Source organism: Eublepharis macularius, chromosome 6 (genome assembly GCF_028583425.1).
Source record: "Eublepharis macularius isolate TG4126 chromosome 6, MPM_Emac_v1.0, whole genome shotgun sequence".
NCBI classification, from domain to species: Eukaryota; Metazoa; Chordata; class Lepidosauria; order Squamata; family Eublepharidae; genus Eublepharis; species Eublepharis macularius.
The window spans coordinates 128,885,944-128,911,669 of record NC_072795.1 but is presented as its reverse complement, the minus strand read 5'-3'; the positions used below and the strand labels follow the sequence as shown (position 1 = coordinate 128,911,669).

General features: G+C 45.6%; 1 protein-coding gene across 1 annotated transcript in view; it reads right to left on the bottom strand.

The window, feature by feature from the left end:
* The window catches only part of WDFY4 (WDFY family member 4), a 229,231-nt gene extending 203,954 nt beyond the window's left edge, over positions 1–25,277 (bottom strand). Inside the window, exons 1-7 of the mRNA XM_054983968.1 lie at positions 25,222–25,277; positions 24,569–24,758; positions 21,537–21,726; positions 15,291–15,451; positions 10,519–10,971; positions 5,703–5,810; positions 3,168–3,358 (exon numbers count right to left, since the gene is read on the bottom strand). Of these exons, the coding sequence (XP_054839943.1) occupies positions 3,168–3,358; positions 5,703–5,810; positions 10,519–10,971; positions 15,291–15,451; positions 21,537–21,726; positions 24,569–24,758; positions 25,222–25,263 (1,335 nt within the window). The 5' untranslated portion in view covers positions 25,264–25,277. The remainder of the gene's footprint in view (positions 1–3,167; positions 3,359–5,702; positions 5,811–10,518; positions 10,972–15,290; positions 15,452–21,536; positions 21,727–24,568; positions 24,759–25,221) is intronic.
* Between the last annotated feature and the right edge of the window lie 449 nt (positions 25,278–25,726).

The following is a 25,726-nucleotide window of genomic DNA, read 5'->3' as shown; positions in this document are numbered from 1 at the left end:
GACAAATGGAAGAAGACTTCTCTGTCCCATGGACCCCCTTCTACAACTGGATTAAAATTAAATATAAAGACTAGAACGTAATAAATATATAAAGGCACTATTGTAACTTGTTACCAGTAATCACAGTCAAACATTTGGTAGGAAAAAATATAATGTATAAGTAACTAGAATGTTGATGTAAGCAGTCTAAATGACTTTTCTTCCTTTTTTTCTTCTTTTCTTTCTCTCTTTCTTAACCTTCCCCTCTTTTATTTCTACTTTCATGGAGAAACCAATAAAACATGTTTTTTAAAAAAATAAGGGCAGGGTCCAGGAGCACCCTCATGCTGTGAACCCGATTCCTCAGGGGAATATAACCCCTTCCAGAAGAGGCTGAAAACCTAACTCTAGATTGGCTTAATTTCAACCAACATTATTTTAACTTGGAATGGCTGGATTAAACTTCAGTTTGCTCACATCCAACCCTTCACCACCGCCAAACTCGATTAAAGGTTTCCACAGCTTCCAAAAGGTTGCTGGAAAGCGGGGAAGGGGGGAGGAGAGAGATTGTGCGTCATCCACAACTGATAGCAATCATTTTGTTTATGCGGGAATAACTTTTTTTAGTCTTTAAAGTGCCGTAAGATTCCCATTTATAATAATAATGCTGTATTTCACATCTCCTGAGGGTACTGGTTTCTTGGACTAATCCCACACATGTGATAACGTAGAAGTCAACCCCCTCCACTCCAACCCTTGTACAGATTGTCCATGGTAGCAAAGCAATGTTAATAACTCCTGCCTTAGTTTTGGCTGTTCTTGTAGGAAGAGGAAGGCTAACACTGCCCCTTCATCAGGTTTCAGAGGGGGACAAACAAGAAAGTTAGAATCTATTTTTTCTTTGCTGGCACTATTATTTGATGTGTAGATGGTTACTCTCAGGACTTCCTCCTTGTGACCTCTTCTTCTTCCTCTCTTTGTCACAGTCTCACATGAAACCTTCACTCCTCACCATCTTGCACCATGGATGCAGGATGGTGCAATCCTGCAGTCCAGTGCCACCCTTGCCATTGCAGGATCCTGCAGCCCAGTGCCACCCGCGAACAAGATAGACAGATAGGAATATCTCTCTTCTTTCCTATCAAAGTACGAAGTTCCTACAATAAAGAACTCTCATTTCTTTTCTAAGCCTAAGCCAAGCCGCTGTGTGTAAGTTTGTTATTTTCTCTCTCACATACATGTTAGACAGCAAAGCAGAGCATATTAGAAAATACAGCCAAGCTACAAATGAGCCAACTATTTTAATATTTCTAAAAAAGGACAATTGCCTAGAGGATGTCTTCTGCTCTATTACTTCTTTGTACATTTTTTGAAACCCCCTCAATCAACAATAGGGAAGAGTTCCAACTGGAAACGTTCTTGCTCTTTTTGGCACGGTAAGTGAGTGGGGGATCCGAAGAATCAAACGGATGGCAGAGCTAACAGATGCCACCCTTAGGGCCGAGCTACAAGTGACGAATGACACTTGAACAGCAAGTGAACAGACTCACATGTATTCTTCCTTGTTCACTTGCGCTCCACTTGCCCTCCACTCGATCACATGTGAGTCTGTTCACTAGCTGTTCAAGTGTCATTCGTCACTTGTAGCTTGGCCCTTAGACTAGATAGACAGATAGGAATATCTCTCTTCTTTCCTATCAAAGTACGAAGTTCCTACAATAAAGAACTCTCATTTCTTTTCTAAATCTAAGCCAAGCCTCTGTGTGTAACTTTGTCATTTTCTCTCTCTCGAGCATATTGCACAGCAAAGCAAAGCATATTAGAAAACACAGCAAAACTGCAAACGATCCAACTATCTTAATATTTTTTAAAGGATGTCTTCTGCTCCATTACTTCTTTGTACAACAAAGGGGAGGGGTTCCAACTGGAAACGTTCTTGCTCTTTTTGGCATGTACTGAGAGGGACCAGATAAGTGAGTGAGTGGTCCCAAGAATCAAACAGGTGGCAGTGCTAACCTTTGGACCTAAGGTAAGGCAGGATGGGAGAAGAGCCCAGTGGGGCAGGTGTGACCCTGAGCCAAATCCGTTGGATGAGGGTCACTGGCCACTGCTGCTGCAATCGGAGGAGACAGCATCCCCCCAGGACTGTGCCAGGCATAGAAGCACTGGGAAGGGGGTACCCAGAGGGTTGGGTCCAGATGCAAGGAAGGGGCCCAAAAGAAGAAGCCTGGAGGAGTCTGGGGTAGTCAGGGTGAGAAGGTGCAAAGGGTTTGCCTGACCAGTTCAAAAGGATCAGAGTGAAGGAATTCCAGCCAAGGGCACGATGTGAACCCTGAATAAATATGCAGCCTGGAGGCCTGCACAAAAGTTCTTTCTCGCACTCAGCATGACAGAAGTGTTTCTGGGAAAGATGGACCAATGCCTAGCCCCTAGTTCATCGTGCACTCCACTGTTCCAGGTCGTCTGGGGCCCTTCCACCCATCTACAAGGAGCAAAGCCTGGATGTCATTTAGGAATCAGAATAGCCACTGAAAGCTGCACAAACTCAGATGTTTCCTCTAAAGTAAGGAATATATAACATATATAGGCTACGTTTTACAGTACCATAGCCTTAAATACCACTTGCCTACCAACAACCTCTTTTGTGAGTATCTTCCTTTGGCTTCTTCTCCATACAGATTTTATTGAACTGTGTGGGTGTAAAGTGCTGTCAAGTCATAACTTGACTTGTAAAGGTAGAAGGTAAAGGCAGTCCCCTGTGCTAGCACCGGGTCATTACTGACCCATGGGGGGACATCGCATCACGGCATTTTCTTGGCAGACTTTTTACAGGGTGGTTTGCCATTGCCTTCCCCAGTCATTTACCCCCAGGAAACTGGGTACTCATTTTACCGGACTTGGAAGGATAGAAGGCTGAGTCAACCTTGAGTTGGCTACTTGAACCCGGCTTCCGCCAGGATCGAACTCAGGTTGTGAGCAGAGCTTGGGCTGCAGTACTGCCACTTACCACTCTGCACCACTGGGCTTTTAGAGATCCCTTTATTGAATTACAGTTGAACCCCCCCCCTGCATTCTACTGAATGCATATTCAGCGCTGACAAAGGCAGAAAGTAGCAGGCCTAAGAGGCAGGTGCTTTCCAATCAAGTGGGGCCAGACTCAACAAACATGCAGCGGTCTTCTTTATCACCTTCAGCAGATCGAGCTTGAGGGGCAGCTCCCCTTGGGTGGAAGAGCACAGGGCCCCCACCGCGATGCTCATGTACTCCTCGGGGTTCACCACGGACAGCTGCTCCAGGATCGTCAGCGCGTCGCTTCGGTACAACTCATCATCCAGAAAAATCTTAATGTACGGCACCATCCCGTAATCCCGGAGAACCACTGCAAGATGAAGTAAGAAGAACTAGTTAAATGGGTTGTGCTTACATCCGGTCTCTTTAATCCAATCCTAGTTAAAGACATTAAGACTATATCATTGGCGTATAACAATACTGACACTTTCTGGCGGCCTAAGGTCGGCGCGACAAATTCTGGTCCGGATAGTTTTGTAACATCATTCAGGGGTCATTTCGTAGAAAAAGTGCTGGAGGAACTCATTAACATAACTCATTAGCATAACTCATTAGCATACGCCACACCCCTTGACATCACCAGAAATGTGTCATTGGCATAACTGATTTGCATATGCCAACCCCCCTGGCATCACCTATCCTGGCTGTTTTGGACCCAATCCTGGCCATTCAGTGCCAAAATTGGGCCCATAATGGCAAAAAGGGGCTGAAAATGGCCGAAAAGGGGCCCCAAATGGTCAGGATCAGGCCACTGCTGAACAGGAGAGTGATCCACCACCCGTCAGAGGCCCGATCCGGGCCGTTTCAGCCCCAATCCAGGCTGAAACGGGACCAAAATGGCTGAGAGTCAGGTGGGCGGGGCCACCTGACATGTGACTTCTTTGGGGAACTACCGGAACTGCGTTCCTGCGCGTTCCCCCTCAAAATGAGCCCTGATATCATTTATAAATAGATTAAAGAGCATGGGGGCTAGGACACACCCTTGCTTTACTCCCTTCTCCGTTAGGATTTCCTTAGTTAGGGAACCTGATATACCAACCATGATTCTTGCGAATGTATCTTTATATAGCTCGTGTATAAGAAGCAACAGTCTCTTATCTATGTTAGTCTGTGCAAGCTTCGAAAGCTGTGGCCAGATCAACCAATGCCACATATAAAGATAAATACATTTTCAGCCTTTTAACAAGGGAGTTAACATCAGCAAGACATCAAAAAACCTGGCTTTACTTGGCACTTGGCACTAGTTAACTGGGTTATACTTACACCCAGTTGCCAATTGATAGTTGTTAAATGACAACACTGTGGCGATTAACTAGGGGTGGAAATACATGTTACAAAGTACCTAGGGATGCTCAAGTGAACTTCATTTCATGTGTTTCCCCTCCAACTTCCCATGCACTCACCTCCCCAAAGGCTCTGTCAATTTCACCTCCCGTTTGAGTGTCCCCTTGTAAGATGTCTTGTGTAGAGAGACTCCTATTAAACTGTGCCCCTGTTTGAAACTATGCTTCCTCCTTATTCTGCCTAGCTTTACGCAGGGGCGATAAGAAATAATCAACAATACAGGAGTTGATAATGTGACACCCTGGTACTCAGGTCTGAACTGTGTGAGTGAAGATGTAGGTTCCTTGGCACCCCCATTTTTTGATCCACTTTTTGATCCTTTTCAGCCTTATGAGTCTATCAAAAAACTAAGTACATTTTCAGCCTCTTAACAAGGGAGTTAACATCAGCAAGACTTCAGAAAAACTGGCTTTACTCGGCACTGGGAACAATTCAGCCAAGCCCCTGCTTCTTTCTGTACTGCAAGACTGTCAAACAGAAGAATTCTCAGAAGAGACTCAAAAGATGGAAATAGCGTTGTTACAGAGAGGAGAATTTCTTTTTCCCAAACTGTTTTAGATATAGCCATTGATTCCTCTTATTCTCCCCCCCCCTCTTTTAAAGGAGGGATTTCTCTTTCATTTCTCTTTGAAGCGAAACCAGCGCTTGTGCAACTTCAGCCCTTGCAGGAACAAATGGGATGGACATCCTCACACGGGTCTTGCTTTGCTTTGCTTTCAAGAGAATATGTGCTTAAATGTGCATCAAGGGATTATGTGCTTAAATGTGTATCAAGGGAATATGTGCTTAAATGTGCATCAGGGGAACATGTGCTTAAATGTGCATCCAAGTATGCAATCCACTGAAAACGATGCCATGCCAATGAGACCACCGACATGGGGATGCACTCTTGGACATGCATCCTCCCCAACCATTTCTTACACCTTGATGCTCATCTGCAGCCAGTGTCCAACATTCTATCCATTCTTCTAGAAGCAAAATGAAGGCACAAAACACAGAGAATTTCCTTTGGGAAGCATTAGTGATTCATTGCCATGAGCCTCTCTCTCACCCCCAGGACTTAATTCAGTTCTAAGTTTGGTGGTGGAGCTCCCGGGATGGTAATGGGCCCTGCTTGAACCAGATCAATGCCAAGGACAGATGGTGAGTTTCTAGCAGAAAATTGAGGTCACTCCCCAATCAGAGGTGCCATACAAAGCACATGGTCAGATCTTGATGTGAACTGTGGGGCACACAGAAGGCGGCTGTTGAAGAAATCACATATGGCTGTAATAGCATTTGAGACCAAGAGAGATTTGGGCTGCTCTTACCAGTGTTCCTAACAGACCCCTCAAGAAGGGCAGCCACCATCTTCAGCATCCTACTGATGTGTTCTCTTTCCGCAGTGTGATCTTGGCAACCAGGTGTTTGGCCTCCACCTGCATACAAAGAAACCAGACCAATTGTCATGTCTGTACCCCTACAGCCATTCCTTTGCTCTCTGTATCAAACCATTGCTGTAGCTTGATATCATTGATATCACGGATGCGCTAACCATAGCTTTTGTTTCTTCAGCAGCCTGGGAACACAGCTGTCTTATCTGTTCTTTCTTTGAGGCTCACTGACGTGACCTTGTGATGTCTGAACTATTGTAATTTACTTCCCTGTATTCCCAGACCAGCTTCTACACTAATCTGTGGTCTAGGTGGGAGGGGGGAAATGAGTGGGTATTTAGATTGTGTACTTTCTTCAAGTTGCTGTTCCTATCAAGGAACTATGTACTGCTAGATGAGCTTTTGCCTCTTAGTATTCTATGGACATATACAGGGCTTTTTTTCAGCTGGAACACGGTGGAATGGAGTTCCGGCACCTCTTGAAAATGGTCACATGGCCGGGGGCCCCGCCCCCTGATCTCCAGACAGAGGGGAGTTTAGATTGCCCGTGGCGCAGAGGGTAATCTACACCCCCCTCTGTCTGGAGATCAGGGGGCGGGGCCACAGGCCATGTGACCATTTTCACCAAGGGCGATTTAAACTTTTAAAAACTCCCCCCTTGTTCCAGCTGACCCAAAGTGACGTCATTGTGCAGTCCTGAGTTCCACCCCCTCTTTTCCCAGAAAAAAAGCCCTGGACATATATATGGCAAAGACTGGACTTCTGAATAAAACCATTTACCCAAGAGCTTGGATTTCTTGTAGCAATGGTACAGAGCCCTGTCTACCATAGCCTGTCATCCATAGCCTGACACCAATCTCCTGAGCACTAATCCTGATGGTGCGCTGAAATCACACGGGGAAAACAAGCAAACAAAAGATCTCTCACTTTTTATAAACTACCTGGGGGAAGGAGGACATGGCAACAGTTACAGGGAGGCAGGCAGGTGGAAGTCTGCAGATGTTGCTGGGGGAGGGGAAAAGACAAAGGTGAGAGCAGCAGGTTCAAGGAAAGGGTAAAGGAGATAGCGAAGGTGTCAAAGGGAAGAGCTGTCCACCTGCTGTGGCTTGGTCAGCTACAAGGAAAATGCAAATAATTAGGGAGAACAGAAAAGTCCAAACTCTCTGTCACTGTTTGTTGTTGCTTTTTAAGTAAGCCGTTTCCTTTGGGGAGGAAAATATGCAAAACGTTTCCACCCCCAAGACTGGCATTGATGACATTAAAGACTCAATTACTCCTGGGCTGTAAAATAGGGTTGCCAACCTCCAGGTGGAGCCTAGCAATCTCCTGGAATTACAATTGATCTCCAGACTACAGATATTAGTTGCCCTGGAGAAAATGGCTGCTTTGGAGGGTGGACTCTGTGGCATTATATTCCACTGAGGTCCCTCTCCTCAAACCCCACCCTTCCCAGCCTCCATGCCCAAAGCTCCAGGCATTTCTGAACCTGGAGTTGGTAACCCTACGTACTGCTGCATGACTGCTGGAGAGAGCAGGATAGAATTTCCCCTGCAATGCAAACAGAGTCAGCTGCTACCAAAAACGAAGGTCCTGTAAGGGCAGAGCACACGTGTGTACTCACTTCCTCCACAACTGAGATATGAACAGCAGGACATTTGAAATGGGAAGCAAACTATGCCTCACTTACGGCAAATGCACCCAAGATGAGACAAAGTTGCAGGCTCAGCTTTCATAATGTTCAGGGGCAGGCATTGAAATGGACTTCAAAATTGTTAAGGGATTTAAAAAAAAAATAGTGTTTTTTGTCTAATTTAACTAAAAGTTGCCCTAACCTGATTAGCCCAGGTGAGCTTGATCTCATCAGATCTCAGAAGCAAAGCAGGGTTGGACTTGGTTAGTAATTGGATGGGAGACCTCCAAGGAAGACGACCAGGGTTGCAGAGGCAGGCAATGGCAAACCACCTCTGCTGGTCTCTTGCCATGGTCTCTTGCCATAAGTCAACTCTGACTTGAGGGCACTCTCTGCCACCACCAACTAAAATTTAAGTTGGTCGTGGCTGACACTTTCCCCAAATAACCTTTCACTTTACTGTATTGTTCTCAGTAACTCATAACAATAGAGGGACACTAACAGGAGAAGGGATGTTTTGGGCAGATTTGCCTGGAGCAGGCTACAGACAGAGATCTGAAGGTTGCATTCCTCCCTTCAGCCCCTCTTTTATTGGCCTTAATAACAACCTTCCAGTTTTTAATAAGATAATCAAAGGGCCACACTGGTGAAAGTTTTCACTTCTTAGTTTATACTCAATCTTTGTATTATTTGTAACTTTTTGAAATTGCATTTGGTTCCTGTTTGCTTGTCGTGCAAATTACCCTATTGCTGTAACAATATTGTTTATATTTTATGTTTATGGGAAAAGTACAAATGAGGATGAAAATTTCAAAGTTTATACACTTTTGTTTAAATTGTATATCAGTTTATCCTACCATATAAATGGCTAACCGTGTTCCAGATAACTCACTTCCTACCCTGGTGCACCTCCAGAGGGCGCTGCTGTGGAGGGAAGCCCAGAAGAGGCAGCCAGACCTCCAGAGAGTGCACTGCAGGGGGAAGCCCAGGCCATGATCAGGCGTGGAGCAGGCAGCAGCGCCTGCCCCCATTCTTCACCCAGATGGGATCAGCAGTGGAGCAGGTGGCAATGCCCACCCTCCCGCCTTCACCCAGCTGGGATGAGATGCGGAGCAGGTGGCAATGCCTGTCCCCCATTGACCCAGCTGGAATCAGAAGCAGGGGTCAATGCCTGCCCCCCATTCACCCAGCTGGGATCAGGAGCGGAGTTGGTGGTGATGCTTGTCCCCCCTTCACTCAGCTGGGATCAGGTGTGGAGCACATGTCAATGCCCACCCCCCCATCTTCACCTGGCCAGGATAAGGAATGGAGCAAGAGGCAATGCCCATCCCCTCTTCACCCAGCCGGAATCAGGCGTGGTGCAAGTGGCAAGGCCCTTCCCTGCCTTCACCCGGCTGGGATCAGGCACAGAGCAAGAGGCAATGTCCAACCCCTCTTCACCTGGCCGGGACTGAAAGCGGAGCAGTCGGCAATGCCCTCCCCCCGCCTTCACCTGGCCAGGGTCAGTCATGGAGCAGGAGGCAATGCCTGCCTGCCTGCCCTCCTCATTCTAGAGCCCGTTTTAATTTTCTCACAATGTACTTTGTTATTAGTTGAGTATATTTTGTCAATGTTGGAAGTAGCAACATCTAGTGTACGAAGATGAAAAGAAGACCCAGCCCTACAGGTGGCAGCGAGGATTAGTCAGATAGGAATGTGGGGACAGTACCTCTCTTTTCTGTTAAGTGTCACTACCTTGTCTTGTCTCCAAATGGGCTTTACCAAGGGTAATATTCTCCTTCTTCTCTGCACTGATAACTCTATCTCCTAGGCAGCTAGATAGCTAGACACACTCTCTCTCTGTCCTCTTTACTATCAACAGTTCCTAAATAAACTTTACTTACTCTTTAAACAGTACTGCGTGGCGCTACTGCTGTAATTTTGGCACTCAGCCAACACTCAATAAACCTCTTCCTTCTTTAATTGCCAATCGTTATTTGCCTTGATAAATGTATGACCGGAGTTTAAAAGGGGATTCCACAATTCAACCTTTAAGGAGAATTTCTCTCACAAAAACACAAATGTTTGCAACGTGCTCCACATAGGAGAAGGGCTAGCAGACAACGGGATGGGAAGTTAAGCGAGAGGCAGGCCACACATGGTTTCTGCTTGGTCACACGTTCTCTAAACTTGAGTGTTATTAGGGGAAACCACAACTCTACCTGTGTGTAACATGACACCACACGCATCTTCAAAATCTTTCTTCTGTTCCATGCATCTCCAAGGCAAACATGAGGAAAAGAAAGAAAAAGAGCCCGCCTCACAGCCCTTTTCTATGTGCAAAAGCACGCTGAATAGAAAACAGGAACACAGCCACATACACGGCTTTTTCCTTCTCCCAAACCATTTTGAAGGTGAACATAGAGCCAAGCTACAAGTGAGGAATGGCACTTGAACGGCAAGTGAACAGACTCACGTGTATTCCTCCCTGTTCACTTGTGCTCCACTTGTGCTCCACTTGATCAAGTGAGGCGCAAGTGGAGCGCAAGTGAACAGGGAGGAATACATGCAGCCCCGGACTGCGTGATGATGTCATCACGTGATGATGTCGTCACGCAGTAACACCGGGGGCATTGGCCGGTGGGTGGCTGGGGCGGTGCGAGGAGGCCGCCCGCGTGCTGCACGCCACCCCGGCTGCCTGTTGTCCCTGGCCCACGGCTGCTGTGCCCGCCCAGGGGTGTGCGGCGGCGGTGCGGGGCAGGCACGCCAGGTCCGTGGCACGTGCCTCCGCCCCTGGCACCCCCTCCGACACCCCCTCTGGCCCGATGGTGCCCGCGGCCCCCGCCTCACCGCCTCAACAGTGGCGCCGGCCCTGAATACACGTGAGTCTGTTCACTTGTCGTTCAAATGTCATTCGTCACTTGTAGCTTGGCCCATAGTCACACATTAAACTCAAGTAAAGTTGAAGTTCCCCCCAATCACAGACAAGTTTAGAGAATGTGTGATCTGGCCTTCATTTCAACTCACACTCCTCCATGATATAAGCCAGGAACTTGGTGTGATTTTTCAGTGAAAGCTGAGATCAGAAGGACATGAAACTTGGCTAAAACTGATTTTATAGATGTAGCGAGAAATGCGTCGTACCTTTCCTCCTCAGTATCTTAGCTTCTTTGCGCAGTTGAGCAAGCAGCATTCCCAACAGTCCCGAGTCTCGGAAGATGTCTGTAAAGAGCGGATCCTTTCGGCTGATGTTGTGGAGGCAGCGCAGAGCCGCTGAGGTGATGAGTGGCTCAGCGTTCTCCTTGATCAAACTCTGAATCTCTTTCAGGATATCGTGAGGGATGTATGAGAGTTCCAGAACCACTGACTCGACCAGCTGGAAGAGCTGAGTCCGGACTAGGGGGGGCTTGAGGGGGAGGAGCCCCACAAACTGGGAGATGGGCTGCAGCGACCACTCGAGGAGAAAGAAGTTCATGGGATCCCAGGTCCAGATGGACTTTATGGCCAGCAAGACATGCTGGCCCAGGGCGGGGTTGCTGGTCTTCCGAAAAAGGGATTCAAGCACCTGGAAAGCCTTCAGGTTTCTCACTCTGTTTCCTGCGGAAACAAAATCAAGAGCAACCATTTCTGCCAGTTCCTGGGTGATGCTTTATGAATTCTGCTGACCCCTCGCTCAAAACATGATGGAGAAAATCAACGAGGCCGGTGGTTGTGTAAATGCCCTAAAAATGAACAGATTCTGTGTAACAAAGATGGGGGAGAGCATATTCTGTGTGCTCAAAATAGGGCTGCCGGGTCTCTCACTCCAAAATTGCATTGCCGCTCTGAATGGTGGTGGAAGAAAAACAATTTAAAACTTGAGAATCGTTACATCAGTGCTGGAGAAAAACCCAGAAGTGACACATGGTAGATCTAGGAATTGGCAGAAAGTCTATGATTTTCTCCAGAAGTGACATAATGATGCCAGTGATGTCACCCCCTTGCCACTTCCCTGCCCCCAACCCTCCCACCTAGGGTTGCCAAGTCCCTAGACCCTCCCAGTAGGGGGGAGAGATCTAGTACTCACTGGCATGTCGCTCTTCGTGCATGCACTGCCAGCACCAACACAATGATGTCACTTCCAGAAGAGTGGGAGCCCTCCCACGCAAAGTGTGATGACCTCACTTCCAGAAGAGCGGGCGCACTCCCACATAAAGCACAATGAGATCACTTCAGGGCCATCAGCCAAAGTGTTTAGCATTAAAATATTAATGCATGGGAAAACCACCTCTGATTTCTTCAACTTCTGTTTTCATTCCCGCTCATTAAACACTGCGGCTTCTGGGAAGATTCTCCCCGCCCCCCCCCCACACCGCCCTTTGCTTCTAAGTCCTTGCTATAAAGTTAGGCGTCCACACCAGCAAGCCGAAGGCATAAATCTGCTTTATTAATGCTGTAGCACTTACAGGCACAGCAGGAAAAAGCCCCCAATCACCCTCACTTTCCCCAGGAGCTGACTGGTTTGACTGCTCCAAAATAGTATCTGACACTTGGCCACTAGGTGGCAACTGACGGGAATGTGTATTACACATGCCAGAAGCAGAAAGACTAAGGAAGACAAAATTAAAACGGTCATCTTCTTTAATGGCTTTGGGGATGGAGAAGGTCCCATGGTTCTTAGTTAGACAAAGCCCTGAATCACACAGCTGATTTCCCCCCAAACCGTGCAACAGTCCTGGGATGCCCCATACAGCAATTTGTTTACCTCTGATGGAGCTATGCGTTTTGTGTCCAGGACTTGGGGTAAAACTACTTAGATTCCAAACATACATTCCAATAACGTTCAGACAAACAGAGCTGGATTTATGTACAGGCTAAGTAAATGGTAGTTTAGGGTCTCAAACTATTAGGGGTCTCTAAATATTTAAAAAAATTACTAAATTGCCATTTTGGGGTAATGCTCTTAAGCTGGATAGCACATCTTAATCTGGCCCTGCAGATAGAAATGTTGCAAACTGCAACGTACCATTATTGGTCCTTCTCATTGGTGATTTGAAGGTGTCTGGCAGAATTAGTTCATCATTCTCTCTCTTGCTCCAAGCAGGCAGGGCTAACCTAACTAGCATGATATCCCTTGCAGTGGGACAAAGCCCTTTTCTCAACATACCTCATCCAAAAGGAGAAGACACAAGTTGTGTTATGAATATAAAAAGAGGGTAGATAAGTCTAGCTATAGCGCTTTGGGGGATCTCTGTCTGGCAATAAACTTCTCCCCAACTTCTGAGTCTCTCTACACAAGACATCTCACACAGGGATGCTCAAGTTTGGGGAGATGCAATGTTAGCCAGGAAGCGTAGCTGTGGTTGGGTACATGTTCTTCCTGCTCTTAAGGTTTTGGAAGTACAGATGCTTTGATAAGGAAAAGTCTTTTCATTTTAACTGTATGGCCAAACAAAAGAAAGGTTACGTGCTGCTGTGAAGGGATATTTTCCAGTTACAGCAATGTGTATTCACCTCTTGGTGGTGGAAGGTGCCCTGCAGAAGGAATTAATCCTCCCATGTATGCCAAGCAGCGTGGGATTAGTTTGTTGGAGGAATCCCTGCCTCCTTGCCAACTCAGGGTTGTGAAATTCCTGGGGATTTGTAGGTGGAGCTTGAGGAGGGTGGTGTTTGGGGAAGGGGGGAATCTCAGCAAGAATGTGATACAGCTCCCAAAATTGCCGTTTTCTCCAGGGGAACGTATCTCTGAGGACTGGAGATCAGTTCTAATTCCAGGAAATCTCCAGGGCCCACATGGAGGATGGCAACTCCAGCACGGGTGGAGAAAGGAACCCTGGGACTTCCTGAGAGTGGTATGTCTCAATGGTGGTTTGAAAGTGCCTTAACTCAGAATAGAAAATGCCCAAGTATCTCTTGTTGAGTTTCTCTACACAAGAAAAATGACATGGGGATGCAATGTTAACCGGGAAGGATAGTTTTAAAAGCTAGAGCCATGGGAAGTTGCTCCACAGAGGGTTTGTTAATTTCCTCTTGGCCTCCTTGAAGGCTCTGTCAAATTCACCTCTCTACACCAGGTTAGTTTAAAAGCATAGAGCCTGCAGAGATCGTGCCTCAGATGGTTTGTTAATTTCGCCTTCCTGAAGGCACTATCAATTTCACCTCTTTGGGGAGGCAACGATGAAATTAACAAAGCCTCTGAGAAGCGATCTCCACAGGCACATGCTCCACGTGCACAGAATACTCCATGCGGAGCAACAAAAATGGGGAAATACCCCCCCCCCAGTTCTGTTTCTATGCAGGAGAAGAGCTTGAGGGGAAGGCACTACCTCTCCTTTATTTATTAAAAGCCACTCCTTGCAGCTGCTGTGTGGCTGCGGGGAAAACTAGTTGTGTCTGGGGATCCCAGACTCCACTCATTAAAAACCCAAATGTGTAGCTTGGCCCTGAGCTATGGTCATATCTGGGTGATGTGGTTGGTGATGGGTTCATAATTCCTTCTCTGTGTGTCACACGTGTTGGCTCGTCCAAAGGTCATGCGTTTGCAGTAGGAGATGAGGCCCACCCTCCATGGAGCTCCCCCAGGTGTGGTACTGAGAAGGCTCCTATTGCCACCAGCCCTCTACACTGTGGGGCAGTGTTGCCTCTGTCCCTTCTCTTCACGTGCTCTGCGGGTAGGGGGGAAACAGGGTGATACCCAGGAGGCATGTCACCTCCGTGTATATATGGCTCACATGGGGGCATCATTAGTACGCTGCTCTGTGATTGGTGGATATTGGTGGAGTTGCTATGGCCTCCACTCCTTGAGATGGGCTCCTTTCTTTTCTGAGGATACCGACTAAGCATGCCAGCTTTGTGCTGGTGTCTGTAATGTGCCGAAATCTGGGACTCAAGAGGGAGGGAGGGGAGAAGAGGAGGAGAAACACGCTGCTCACCACAGCACCTGCCTAGATCTGCTGTGCTGGGGAGGCAGAGAAGAGGGGTGCGTGTCCAGCCAAGAGCTTGTCATGGCCTCACAGCCAGCAAAGCACTCTCTTGCGCTCCCGCTCTGTGCATCTTTTGGACAGAGCCGGCAGAGATTGGCCATTTTCACACTACTAACCTGCTTCTGTAACGTTGTGAAATGTTGTGCAAAAAATGCGGAAGATAGCGTCTTCTTGCGAGAGTTTTGCATGATGTCATGCAAAACCCTCACAAGAGAAGATGCTATCTTCCGTTGCAACATTTCGCAACGTTACGGAACCAGGTTAGTAGTGTGAAAATGGCCATTGTTCGTCAGAGGGTTTGTTAATTTCATCTTCGCCTCTGAGGAGCGATCTTTTTAAACTACACTTCCCGGCTAACATTGCTTCTCCCTACACTTTAGCGTCCTCATATAAGAAGTCTCCTGTAGAGAGACTCTAACAGGAAATGAAAATCCACCGATACGTATAAACTGAAGCCTCTTGAAGCCAACTGTGTCAAAGTTCCTCAGCAACAGGAACCTCTGCCTTCGGTACAGTTGGGAAATTCATGAAAATTTCCAGGTTGGGAAATTCATGAAATTCCCGGTTGGGAAATTCATGCACATTTGGTGGTAGAGCCTGGGGACAGTGCTCAGCAGATGTGTCCACCCTCTAATGCTGCTATTTTCTTCAGGGAAACTGATCTCTGTCATCTGGAGATAAGTTGTAATTTCAGGAGATCTCAAGGCTTTAACTTGAAGGTTGGCAGCCCTGATTTTGTCTGACGAAAAGGTGGCTGCAGACAACAGTTTTTTTTAAAAAAAAATGCATTCCTACAGACCTTGGCAGCTTTAGAAGTACAGAGTGACGTTTTCATCTCCTAGGAAGTGGCTACACTCCAAAGCATACACCTCCACACAAAACCTCTTTTCTGTGCTGCACAGCTGCGTTCTCTTCTCTCGTGCAACTGGCCATACAATGCCTAAAAATATATACCTGTGGAAGGGGGCTGTTCAGCACTGAATTGTGGCAGCTGAGGGTGTGCGATGTTGCCTGAAACCTTCAGCTCTGTTTTCCCACAGACCGTGAGTTGCGTCAGAATGTCCAGTGTCTCTTTGAGACTCTCGTCTTCTTTGCCATCCAGTAGCCCATTGTACCTGGAAATGGGAAGATGGTATCAATATGAGCACCTATGGAAAAAGGACCTTGGCACACTCTCGGCCTCAGGGCTGATGCTCCGATATAGGAATTCCAAGGGCAAGTGCTGTTCAAGGTTCAAACTGATTTAAAAGCAAAACCGGAACTCCAGTCTCCTCAGGGAATAAGTGGAAGGCAACATGCCCTGAGAGGCAGACAATGACAACCTGCGGTCCTGCCAAGGGGCAGTGGTTCTTTTAGGATTTGAGGACAATTAAATCCAATTGATGGGGAAAGCAAAAGACTTTATTACACAGAGCAAATACAGTCATTACATAAAGACACAAGACAAGAGGGATGAACATACAGCATAGCATAACATAACATAAAGGAAATGAACATACAGCATAAAGCAAAGGGATAAACATACAGCATAGCATAACATAACGTAAAGGGATGAACATACAGCATAAAGTAAAGGGATGAACATACAGCATAGCATAACATAACGTAAAGGGATGAACATACAGCATAAAGTAAAGGGATGAACATACAGCATAGCATAACATAAAGTAAAGGGATGAACATACAGCATAAAGTAAAGGGATGAATATACAGCATAAAGTAAAGGGATGAACATACAGCATAGCATAACATAAAGTAAAGGGATGAACATACAGCATAAAGGAAAGGGATGAACATACAGCATAGCATAACATAAAGTAAAGGGATGAACATACAGCATAAAGTAAAGGGATGAATATACAGCATAAAGTAAAGGGATGAACATACAGCATAAAGTAAAGGGATGAACATACAGCATAGCATAACATAACGTAAAGGGATGAACATACAGCATAAAGGAAAGGGATGAACATACAGCATAGCATAACATAACATAAAGGGATGAACATACAGCATAAAGTAAAGGGATGAATATACAGCATAAAGTAAAGGGATGAACATACAGCATAGCATAACATAACGTAAAGGAAAAATGCCACCTGATGCAAGCAATACCTTTTCAGTCACCGGGGGACCCTCTCTCACGGTGACGGGCAGACTCCTACAGCCAAATGCAACTGTACAGCAGACTACCGGCTTTCGTCTGTACCGAATCCCCACTCAGAGGGTCTTTGCTCAGATTTATACACCTTAAAGCTGGCTTATGCCCACCTGTAACATCAGACTCCCCAGAGGGGTCTTAATGAGAGGGAAGGTGACTAATCAGAGGGCCAAGGAACGCTGTCAGTATCAAGCTGGCCTTGATGATCTAAGCCTAGCTGATAAGGCTAAGCGACTGGCACTTACCCAAGGCCTGAGTGCCCGGTCCTCCCTTCAGCAAGATATGATGTTATCTACACTCTTGCTCCAGGTGTCTAATGGATACCTCTCTCCGGGGCTTTTTTTCAGCAGGAACGTGGTGGAACGGAGTTCCAGCACCTCTTGAAAATGGTCACATGGCTGGGAGCCCCGCCCCCTGATCTCCAGACAGAGGGGAGTTGAGATTGCCCTCCGAGGGCAATCTCAACTCCCCTCTGTCTGGAGATCAGGGGGCGGGGCCACCAGCTATGTGACCATTTTCTCCGAGGGCAACCCACGGAGTCCCACCACCTCTTTTCCCAGAAAAAAAGCCCTGCCTCTCTCCCTCCACTATGCCTAGCAACAAGCAGAGTCCCATCTCGAGGTCAAAACTTGCATCAGCAACAAATGAAACGGAGCGACAAGACACAATGTAGTATAAGGCACACATTCACAGGCCTGTGTGAGCCAAATATGGCTCTTTAGGCAAGATGGGTGGACCTGTGGCACCACTAACTCCTCGAAATACAACCCTCTTCCGCAATTCCAGTCCCTCTGCTTCTGCTCATCTCTTGCATTGAAATTCCCATGGTCCTCCTGAGCTTGACAGGAGTGGGTTGCAACGGGACTGCACACAATGATTTAATTACAACATGTTCTGAGGAGTGAGAGAGACGGTTGGACGGACTGGCTGGGCCCGGCCCACTTTTTCATCTACCTCCATTTTCTAGCACTACCAAGCCAATGCTAGAGGATTTGTCTAAAGATATTGATGCCTGGCCTTTGTGGACGTCTTAAGGATGAAGATGAGGATGATGAAAGAGACAGGCCTCTGGCAACACAGAGAACTTCCCCCCCAGGGGCAAGGAGCATCTTTCTGGGGCATGTTCAGGTAAGAAAAACATGGCCTCTCTGAGTTTTCCACACCACAGACCTAATTCAAATCTAGGGCCCACAAACTGCTTATGTACAAAAAAGAAGAAGAAGAACTCTTGAGGACATTGAACTTCCCGTGTCTCCCTGTAGCCAGTTTGGTGTGGTGGTTACAAGCGGCAGGACTCTAATCTGGAGAGCCGGGTTTGATTCCTCACTCCTCCACTTGAAGCCAGCTGGGTGACCTTGGGTCAGTCACAGCTCTCTCAGAGCTCTCTCTTTGTAAACTTTGTAAACTACTCTGAGTAGGTGTTAAGTTATCCATCTAATTCAAATCGGTGGCCCACAAACTGCTTACTTACAAAAAAGAAAAGAAAAAAAGAACTCTTGAGGACTTTGAACTTCCCGTGTCTCCCTGTAACCAGTTTGGTGTAGTGGTTAAGAAGAGCGGCAGGACTCTAATCTGGAGAACCGGGTTTGATTCCCCCCCCCTCCTCTGCTGGAAGCCAGCTGGGTGACCTTGGGTCAATCACGGCTTTCTCAGAGCTCTCTCAGCCTCACCCACCTCATAGGGTGATTGTCATGGGGATAATAATAACATACTTGGTAAACCACTCTGCGTGGGCGTTAAGTTGTCCTGAAGGGCGGTATATAAATTTAATGTTATGCTGTTGTTATAGATTCTCACTCTGATGCAGAGAGCAGGTAGCATTTTCAGGGCAAGCTGGCCAGATCAATTATTTCAAAGTCATTTCCTGTCTGGCTTTATCCAATTTCTTGGGGGAAAATATTGGTGGTCAGATGTACAAATTCTTGTATGTTCTTGGCAGGGGGTTGATGTATTGGGGCAATGCGCATCTGAATGCACATCAAGTCAAAAGCAAAAAACAGTATTTGCATCCACATACCCCTCTTGTTAAACATAATAGACAACATCTGCACTAGATGGACTTTCTCATGAATTTACACCCACAGTTTCTAAAGACAAGAACATTTGAGACCGGCCACGAAGTAGCTGTGTATATTTGAGACCGCAGGACGGAAATGCCTGCAGCTGTAAAAGCTGTTTCACACATCTCTGATCCAAATGTACAGTTCATGAAACATGGAGGCAGAAAGTACCATCAAGTCACAACCTACTTATGTTCTATCAAATATACTACTGTCAATATAATATATATTAAAACCCCTACTGTGTGCCCTGCCACCAATGTGGCACAGCACATAACACCATATTACACAGTCATTATATAATATACAATCTGATCCACTAACATAATATATTATATATAGTATATATAGTATACCCCGTTAGTATATTTATTTAACTATACCCTTGTTCATATACTCTGAAAAAGAATTCCCCTAACCCTTATACTAGCTTAGATTATGGTTACATTTCCCCTATATGGTTAGATCCCCTCTCTCACTCTTATCCTTATTTTTCTTTAAAAATTCTCAAACTGCCAAACTGATAGAATATATGTTTAAAAGAAATAGAATATGCTTAAACTAAGATTTTTGTTATATATTATATTATATTATATTATATTATATTATATTATATTATATTATATTATATTATATTATATTATATTATATTATATTATATTATATTATACTGGTCTGCTATATTGAGGGGTATAGGATGTATACTATATTGATAGTATAACCGATAGATGTATATTTGATAGTATAATTGATAGAAGTATACTATATTGATAGGATATTTGATATATATGATAGAATATCTGAAAAAAAATTTAGAATGTGCTTAGAGTAAGGGACTTTATTAAGTAAAAAGAGGGGTTAAGGGTTGGAAAGCTGTTGGAAGTCGATAGGGAGGGGGGAGGGAAAGGGTGGGGGATAGGGTTAATTAGATATTGAGGGAATGTATGTATTAAATTTGACAAGTATACTCACCAATAATTTTTTTTTTAAAAAAAAAGTCACAACCTACTTATGGTGACCCTGTACAGTTTTCAAGGCAGGTGAACAGAGGTGGTTTGCCATTGCCTGCCTCTGCACAGCCACCCTGAAATTCCTTGGTGGTCTCCTGTCCAAGTACTAATCACGGCTGACCGAGATTATCTTCCCAGATCTGATGAGATAGGGCTCGCTTGGGCCATCCAGGTTGGGGCTTATGAAACACAGAAGGCTAAATAACAATAAACACAGACTGAAACGGTGCTGCAGAGCCAGAATGTATTTTAAGGCCCTTCAAAATTAAAAATGTTAAAGCAACAAGCCCTGCTGGGTGAACTCACTCTGCTCTCCTTAATAAATTAGGGACCCCCCCCCCCCGCAAAGACTTGCCCTTCTGCTTGAGACAATAGGGGGATACATAAGGAAAGATGTTTGGGGCTTTAAAAAATGAGATGATCATAAAGTAAAGGGAAATGTTGCATTCTGTTGTACACAGAGGAACCTCGTCTTTAGCTGGGTTATGTATAGAAGCATCCAAAATCAAGAAGAGAAGGTCCTAATGGAAGAGCAGGTTCTTTGAGCATGGGATGCAAATTCTGGACTAGGCAACGTCTAGTTCTGATCTTTGAAGAGCTGGAACGAAGCGGCGAAGTTGCTCAATGGAAATCCCCATGGTGAAAGTGAAACCCACAACAAGGAACATGAAGCAATTACAAGCATACATTCATCATGACACAAAGAGACTACTGGGAAAAATCGTATATAGCTAGGCAGCAGGGCAGAAATCGCTGCCTTGGCAGGCAACCATCTACACCATGACCTTTCTACGACTCTTCCTTCCAAAAAGAGACTGGGAGTCTCGATGGTTAGGAGGGAGATTAGAGACATGGGTCAGGGGGATTGTTGCTATGGAATTTCTTTACCTCTTGTTGGAGGAGAAGGAGGACTCAGCACAGTCTCTTAACTCAGGTTTCAGAGCGGGACAACCCAAGGAGTTAGAAAGATAGAGAAGTCAAGGCATCTGTTTAATGTTTACTGCTCTGACCATCCCTTTGATATGTAGATTGCTATTCTCAGAGTCAGGACTTCCTCCTCTTGCCATCCTCCTTCTCCCTCTTCTCTTCCTGGCTTTCTTCTCTCTCTTTCATCTCTCCTTCTCATCTCTTTCCTTCTCCTCCCTCCATCTTGCAACCATGGATGCAGGACCTATCCTAGCATCCGTGTGCATCCTTAGGCTCGATAGCTAGATAGGATCTCTCTCTCTCCCTTTCCTATCAGGGTATGGAGTTCCTACAATAAAGAACTCTTACTTCCTTTCTAAGTATAAGCAAGTGTATGTTTTGTTATTTTCTCTCCTGTGCACACACCAGCCAGCATAACCAGCTCGCAACCACCTATATTCACGCTTCCTCTGCTAAACGATACATTCTGCTAATGGCCCAAACATGGAATCCTTTAATTAGGTTTCTGGGGCCAACATATGATTTATTTATCACCTCTTGCTTTTGTGGCCCCTGGCCTGTAGCTGAATGAAATCTAATAGAGGGTTGGAAATTCCTGGAGATTTGGAGGTGGAGCTTAGGGAGGGCAGGGTTTGGGGAGGGGAGGGGCCTCAGCAGGGTGTAATGCCGTAGAGTCCACCCTTCAAAGCTGCCATTTTCTCCAGGGAAACTGATCTCTTCAGTATAGAGATCAGCTGTAATTCCAGGAGATCCCCAGACCCTACACGGAGGGTTGGCAAACGTTTTCTTTTCCTGCCAGAAAATCCATGTATGCTGGCATGTGGAGATCTTAACATGACTTGAAAAATCTACTTAAGATTTGTGTTTCCCCTCTCTTTTATTTTGTAACTTCTGGCCTGGTGAAGAGTTCTGGAGAACTCAAAAGCTTGCACATTGTGATATGTCACTGAGCCGGTCCTAATAAGAGGTATTGTGTGGATGGTGTTTTCTGGCTTTTACTTTTGGATGCACATGGTTGTGAAGAACTTGTCAAGAGACTTGCCTGAGAAAAACTTTCAGCAGCAGCTGGTACCCCCCGTTGTTCTCAAACTCGGAAAGCAAAGCTGGGGAGAACAGGTAGGAGTCCTTCACAAAACATAGGAGGATGTTGAGGGCTTCACATGCATCACACGGAGGCAAGGAGTCGGCCAACTTCAACAAGTTCTGAATGGACATTTTAATGCAACCTGAAGCTGGAAAGAAAGCAACATACATATTTGGCAAGTGATTACAGTACATAGTACACAGAGATTAGGACTTCAGTTTAGTTCAGAGCTGCTGTAGTACAATGGTTAAGTGGTTCAGCTGCAAATCAGCACTCCACTGGTTCGAATCCCACTACTCCCCTGAGCTCAGTAGGTGGCCTTGGGTAAGCCACTCCTCTCAGCCTCTCAGCTTGTGGGGATAATAATAACACTAACTTGTTCACCGCTTTGCGTGGGGCACTAATATGTCTAGAAGAGCGGCATATAAGAACAATTGTTGTTGTTATCAATCCCTGTGCTCAGCCCTCCATCGCAGGGATTTTTCACCTGAGTTGGGCAGACAGCCTGACTCAGGCAAGGACAGCCTCAAACGTTTGTATCATATCGTTACATTTCCTTGTGCTACTCTGCAAATAAATGTGCACAAATATCAGCCGAGAAGTGGCTAGTAATTAAGCTATCAAAAGTCTCCCTTTACTTGAAAGGGGACCTAGGGGAAGTTCAGGGCTCCACTTTAAAGTAGCAAAGTGGAGCATTTTCTCAGCCGCTGAGCCACTGACAGATGAATTCCCCGGCCTGGGAGTTTTGCTGGGCAGCTTACCTGTGAGACCCAGTATTCCAGGACACATAAGAGAAAATACAGCAGATATGGAGCAGCACCTGGATTTCTTGGACTCAAGGAGAGCAGCCAGTTTAGTGTATGACTGTCTTTTACAGAAAAGATCTGTGCTGCCTTATTCCACTTGCTGTAAATCCTGATGTAGATTTCAAATATAAACCTTTAGCCTGATTTGGAGACCTCCTTCAGATCATGTGACCTGGGGCCAAGGAGGACTTTGGCCCCCAACAATATACTGGAGCCTTAAAGGCTACAAGAAGGCCATGGCAGAGTTTCTGCAGACTCTCTGATAACAATGGGCCCATCTAAAAGTGACGAATTACCCTTGAATGGCAAGTGAATTACACTTAAATGGCAAGTGAACAGACTCACAAGTATTCCTCCCTGTTCACTTGTGCTCCACTTGCACTCCATGCAATCACGTGGAGTGCAAGTGACCAGGGAGGAATACATGTGAGTCTGTTCAATTGCCATTCAAGGGTAATCCATCACTTCTAGCTTGGCCCATAGTGCTCCACATAGTGATTGAGTGGAGCGCAAGTGAACAGGGAGGAATGCATGTGAGTCTGTTCACTTGCCATTCAAGGACAATTCATCACTTCTAGCTTGGCCCAATGTTGAATCCAGCATCCTCTTTGTCTTCTTCTGTCCTTCTATGCTCCAGGTTAAAAGCTCCTGGAGAGCTACTTTGTTTGCCAGACCCATGCTTTTGTCCAGCTCAGCATTCAGTCTTCTGCCACTGACTGGGAATTCCAGAGCCAGTGAAAGGTAGCAGTATTTAACTCTAGCATCCAATAGCCCCATTCATTGTCAGCGACTTGTCCTAGTCATCCCGGCTACTCACTACAAGATCTGTTATGTGTGTTTCTTCCTGAATCCTCTTTCAATCTTACAATCAATTTGCACTAAGGACTTACACAACATCCCTAAATTACTTATGCACTGTGTGGTAGATACCATTTCAGTGTCATAAGGGAAATGATCCTTCCCGCTCATCATTAACTTTTCAAAAACTTCTCTGTTGCTATGAGGAGGTAAGAAGCAGGCACCCACAACATTCCAAAGGCAGAAGTCCTAGATCTTGATGGAATGAAATATCCTGGTGCTTGCCACTCACTGAACATTTTCCAAGTTTTTGGAATTTTCCTATCCCAGGATTTCATTCCCAAACATTCCCAACACAGATCTCCTCCTGGGAAAGACTGAACAGGGGACTATTTCTACTACAAGGGTCCCCAACACAGTGCCCATGTGCGCCATGGCATCCATCAACAACTTTACTGCTGCCCATCAAGTATTTTTAGAAAGTAGACGGGAACAAGTGGGGCTTTTAGCCAGCAGAACTTCTGATTGGCCACTGGAGATCTGACTGGCTGTGTAAGTTTCTTTAAAAATTGCTTTGGCAGCAGCTGCACCTTACCACAAGGATTTTCACTGTGTGGCTGATGGCAAACTGTATATATGCACGAAAATATTTCCAAATGAGAGACAGTTTGGTGTAGTGGTTAAGAGAAGCAGGACTCTAATCTGTAAAGCCAGGCTTGACTCCCAATTCCTCTGCTTGAAGCCAGCTGGGTGATCTTGGGTCAGTCTCAGCTTCTCGGAGCTCTCTCAGCCCCAACCACCTCACAAAGTGATTGTTGTGAGGATAATAACAACACACTTTTTAAACCATTTTGAGTGGGCATTAAGTTGTCCTGAAAGGTGATATGTTGTTGTTGTTACATTCACTTTTAAAACTATCTTGTCGAGCAGGGTTTCTGACTAAAATGTTGAAGAGTTTCTATCAAGCCCAGGGCTTTTTTTCTGGGAAAAGAGATGGTGGAACTCAATGGGTTGTCCTTGGAGAAAATGGTCACATGGCTGGTGGCCCCACCCCCTGATCTCCAGACAGAGGGGAGTTAATATTGCCCTCCGCGCCGCTTCAGCCACCAGCCATGTGACCATTTTCAAGAGGTTCCGGAACTCCGTTCCACTGCGTTCCCGCTGAAAAAAAGCCCTGATCAAGCCCATATATAACCTTAATCCCTGGCATTTTGTGGTGGTTGCACCTTCTGGGACAGCCATTTTGTAGTTGCACCAACCGCCATGTGTCAGAATTACGAAGAAGTCCATCGGCCAAAAAAGGTTGGGGAGCCCTGATCTACTATGTATGGGAGAACTGCAGTTCCTCTTTACGGCACGAGAGTAGAAAGAAAAAATGGCCATTACCTTGCAGGTATGAAATTATATTTTGGGATGGGGTCTTCGAAATTGTTTTCAGGACACAACTTATGGGGTTTTTCCAGGAACGGCTGCCTTGGTCCCAAAGAGAGGCTGTTGTTATGACCAGAGACTGAAGGTCAGTAGTTTTGAGAAGCTCTTCGACTCCTTGCTCTTCTGAATAAACATTGAGCATTATCTGGAAGCAAAACACAATCCTCGTGGGGACTGGATACACTTCTTCAAGTACTCTCTCCTGGACTGAAAGAAAGAGGTTCCAAGACCTTGCCCCCCACATCGGCATCAATAATGTTTTATCTGCTTTTATGTGTTGTTGTTGTCATTATTTTTATTGTTGTTGTTGTTGTTGTTGTTGTTGTTATCATTATTTGTTCTAGACCGCCCTCCCTGTCAGACAGGCTCAGGGCGGTGTAACAACATATGATTTTTAAATAAAGATTAAAAACAATAAAAACATTAAAACATTCCATATACAATAAAATTGGCGGACATAAATATTAAAATACAGCATTTTAGACGCAGGGCTTGGCTCTATGTGAATTAAAATGTTGTGCTCCGCCCTGAGCCCACTTAGATTTTTAATCTAATCTAATAAATAAATAATAAACACACCTTGTGCCAAGGGCATGGATATCTCTTACCTGCACAAGCGTTTTCTGGGTGTGCCATTCCTCTTGACACATTTCACTGCTATCGCCACTTTCCCCCAGGGAAAAGACAAAGAAGAGATTCAGGCATTGTAGAAGAGCAACTGGGAGCCCCGATTTGATGATATCGTGTTGGGTTTCTTGTCCCTGTGGATGGGAAAGCAAGTCAAACATGTGCTCTTCTATTCAAAACTTCTGTCTAAGCACCACCAATCTCCTACTGGTTCTCTGAAGTATGGGACCAACTTATCATAGACAAAATAACAGAAAATTTAGCCAGCACTTCACCCACGTCCAATTTCTACGAAAAACGGTGGCATTTTTTAGACTATATAGACAGGACAGAAGCAAATCCCCCAAATCATTTTTGGATAGTTAGTCCACAAGCAAATTTACTTCAAAAGAAACCTATATATTACTTCTAGTTGTAATGATTGAAAGCCACTGTATTTTGCTGTTGAAACTTACTTGTAAACAACTTTTTTGTTATTCTACCACA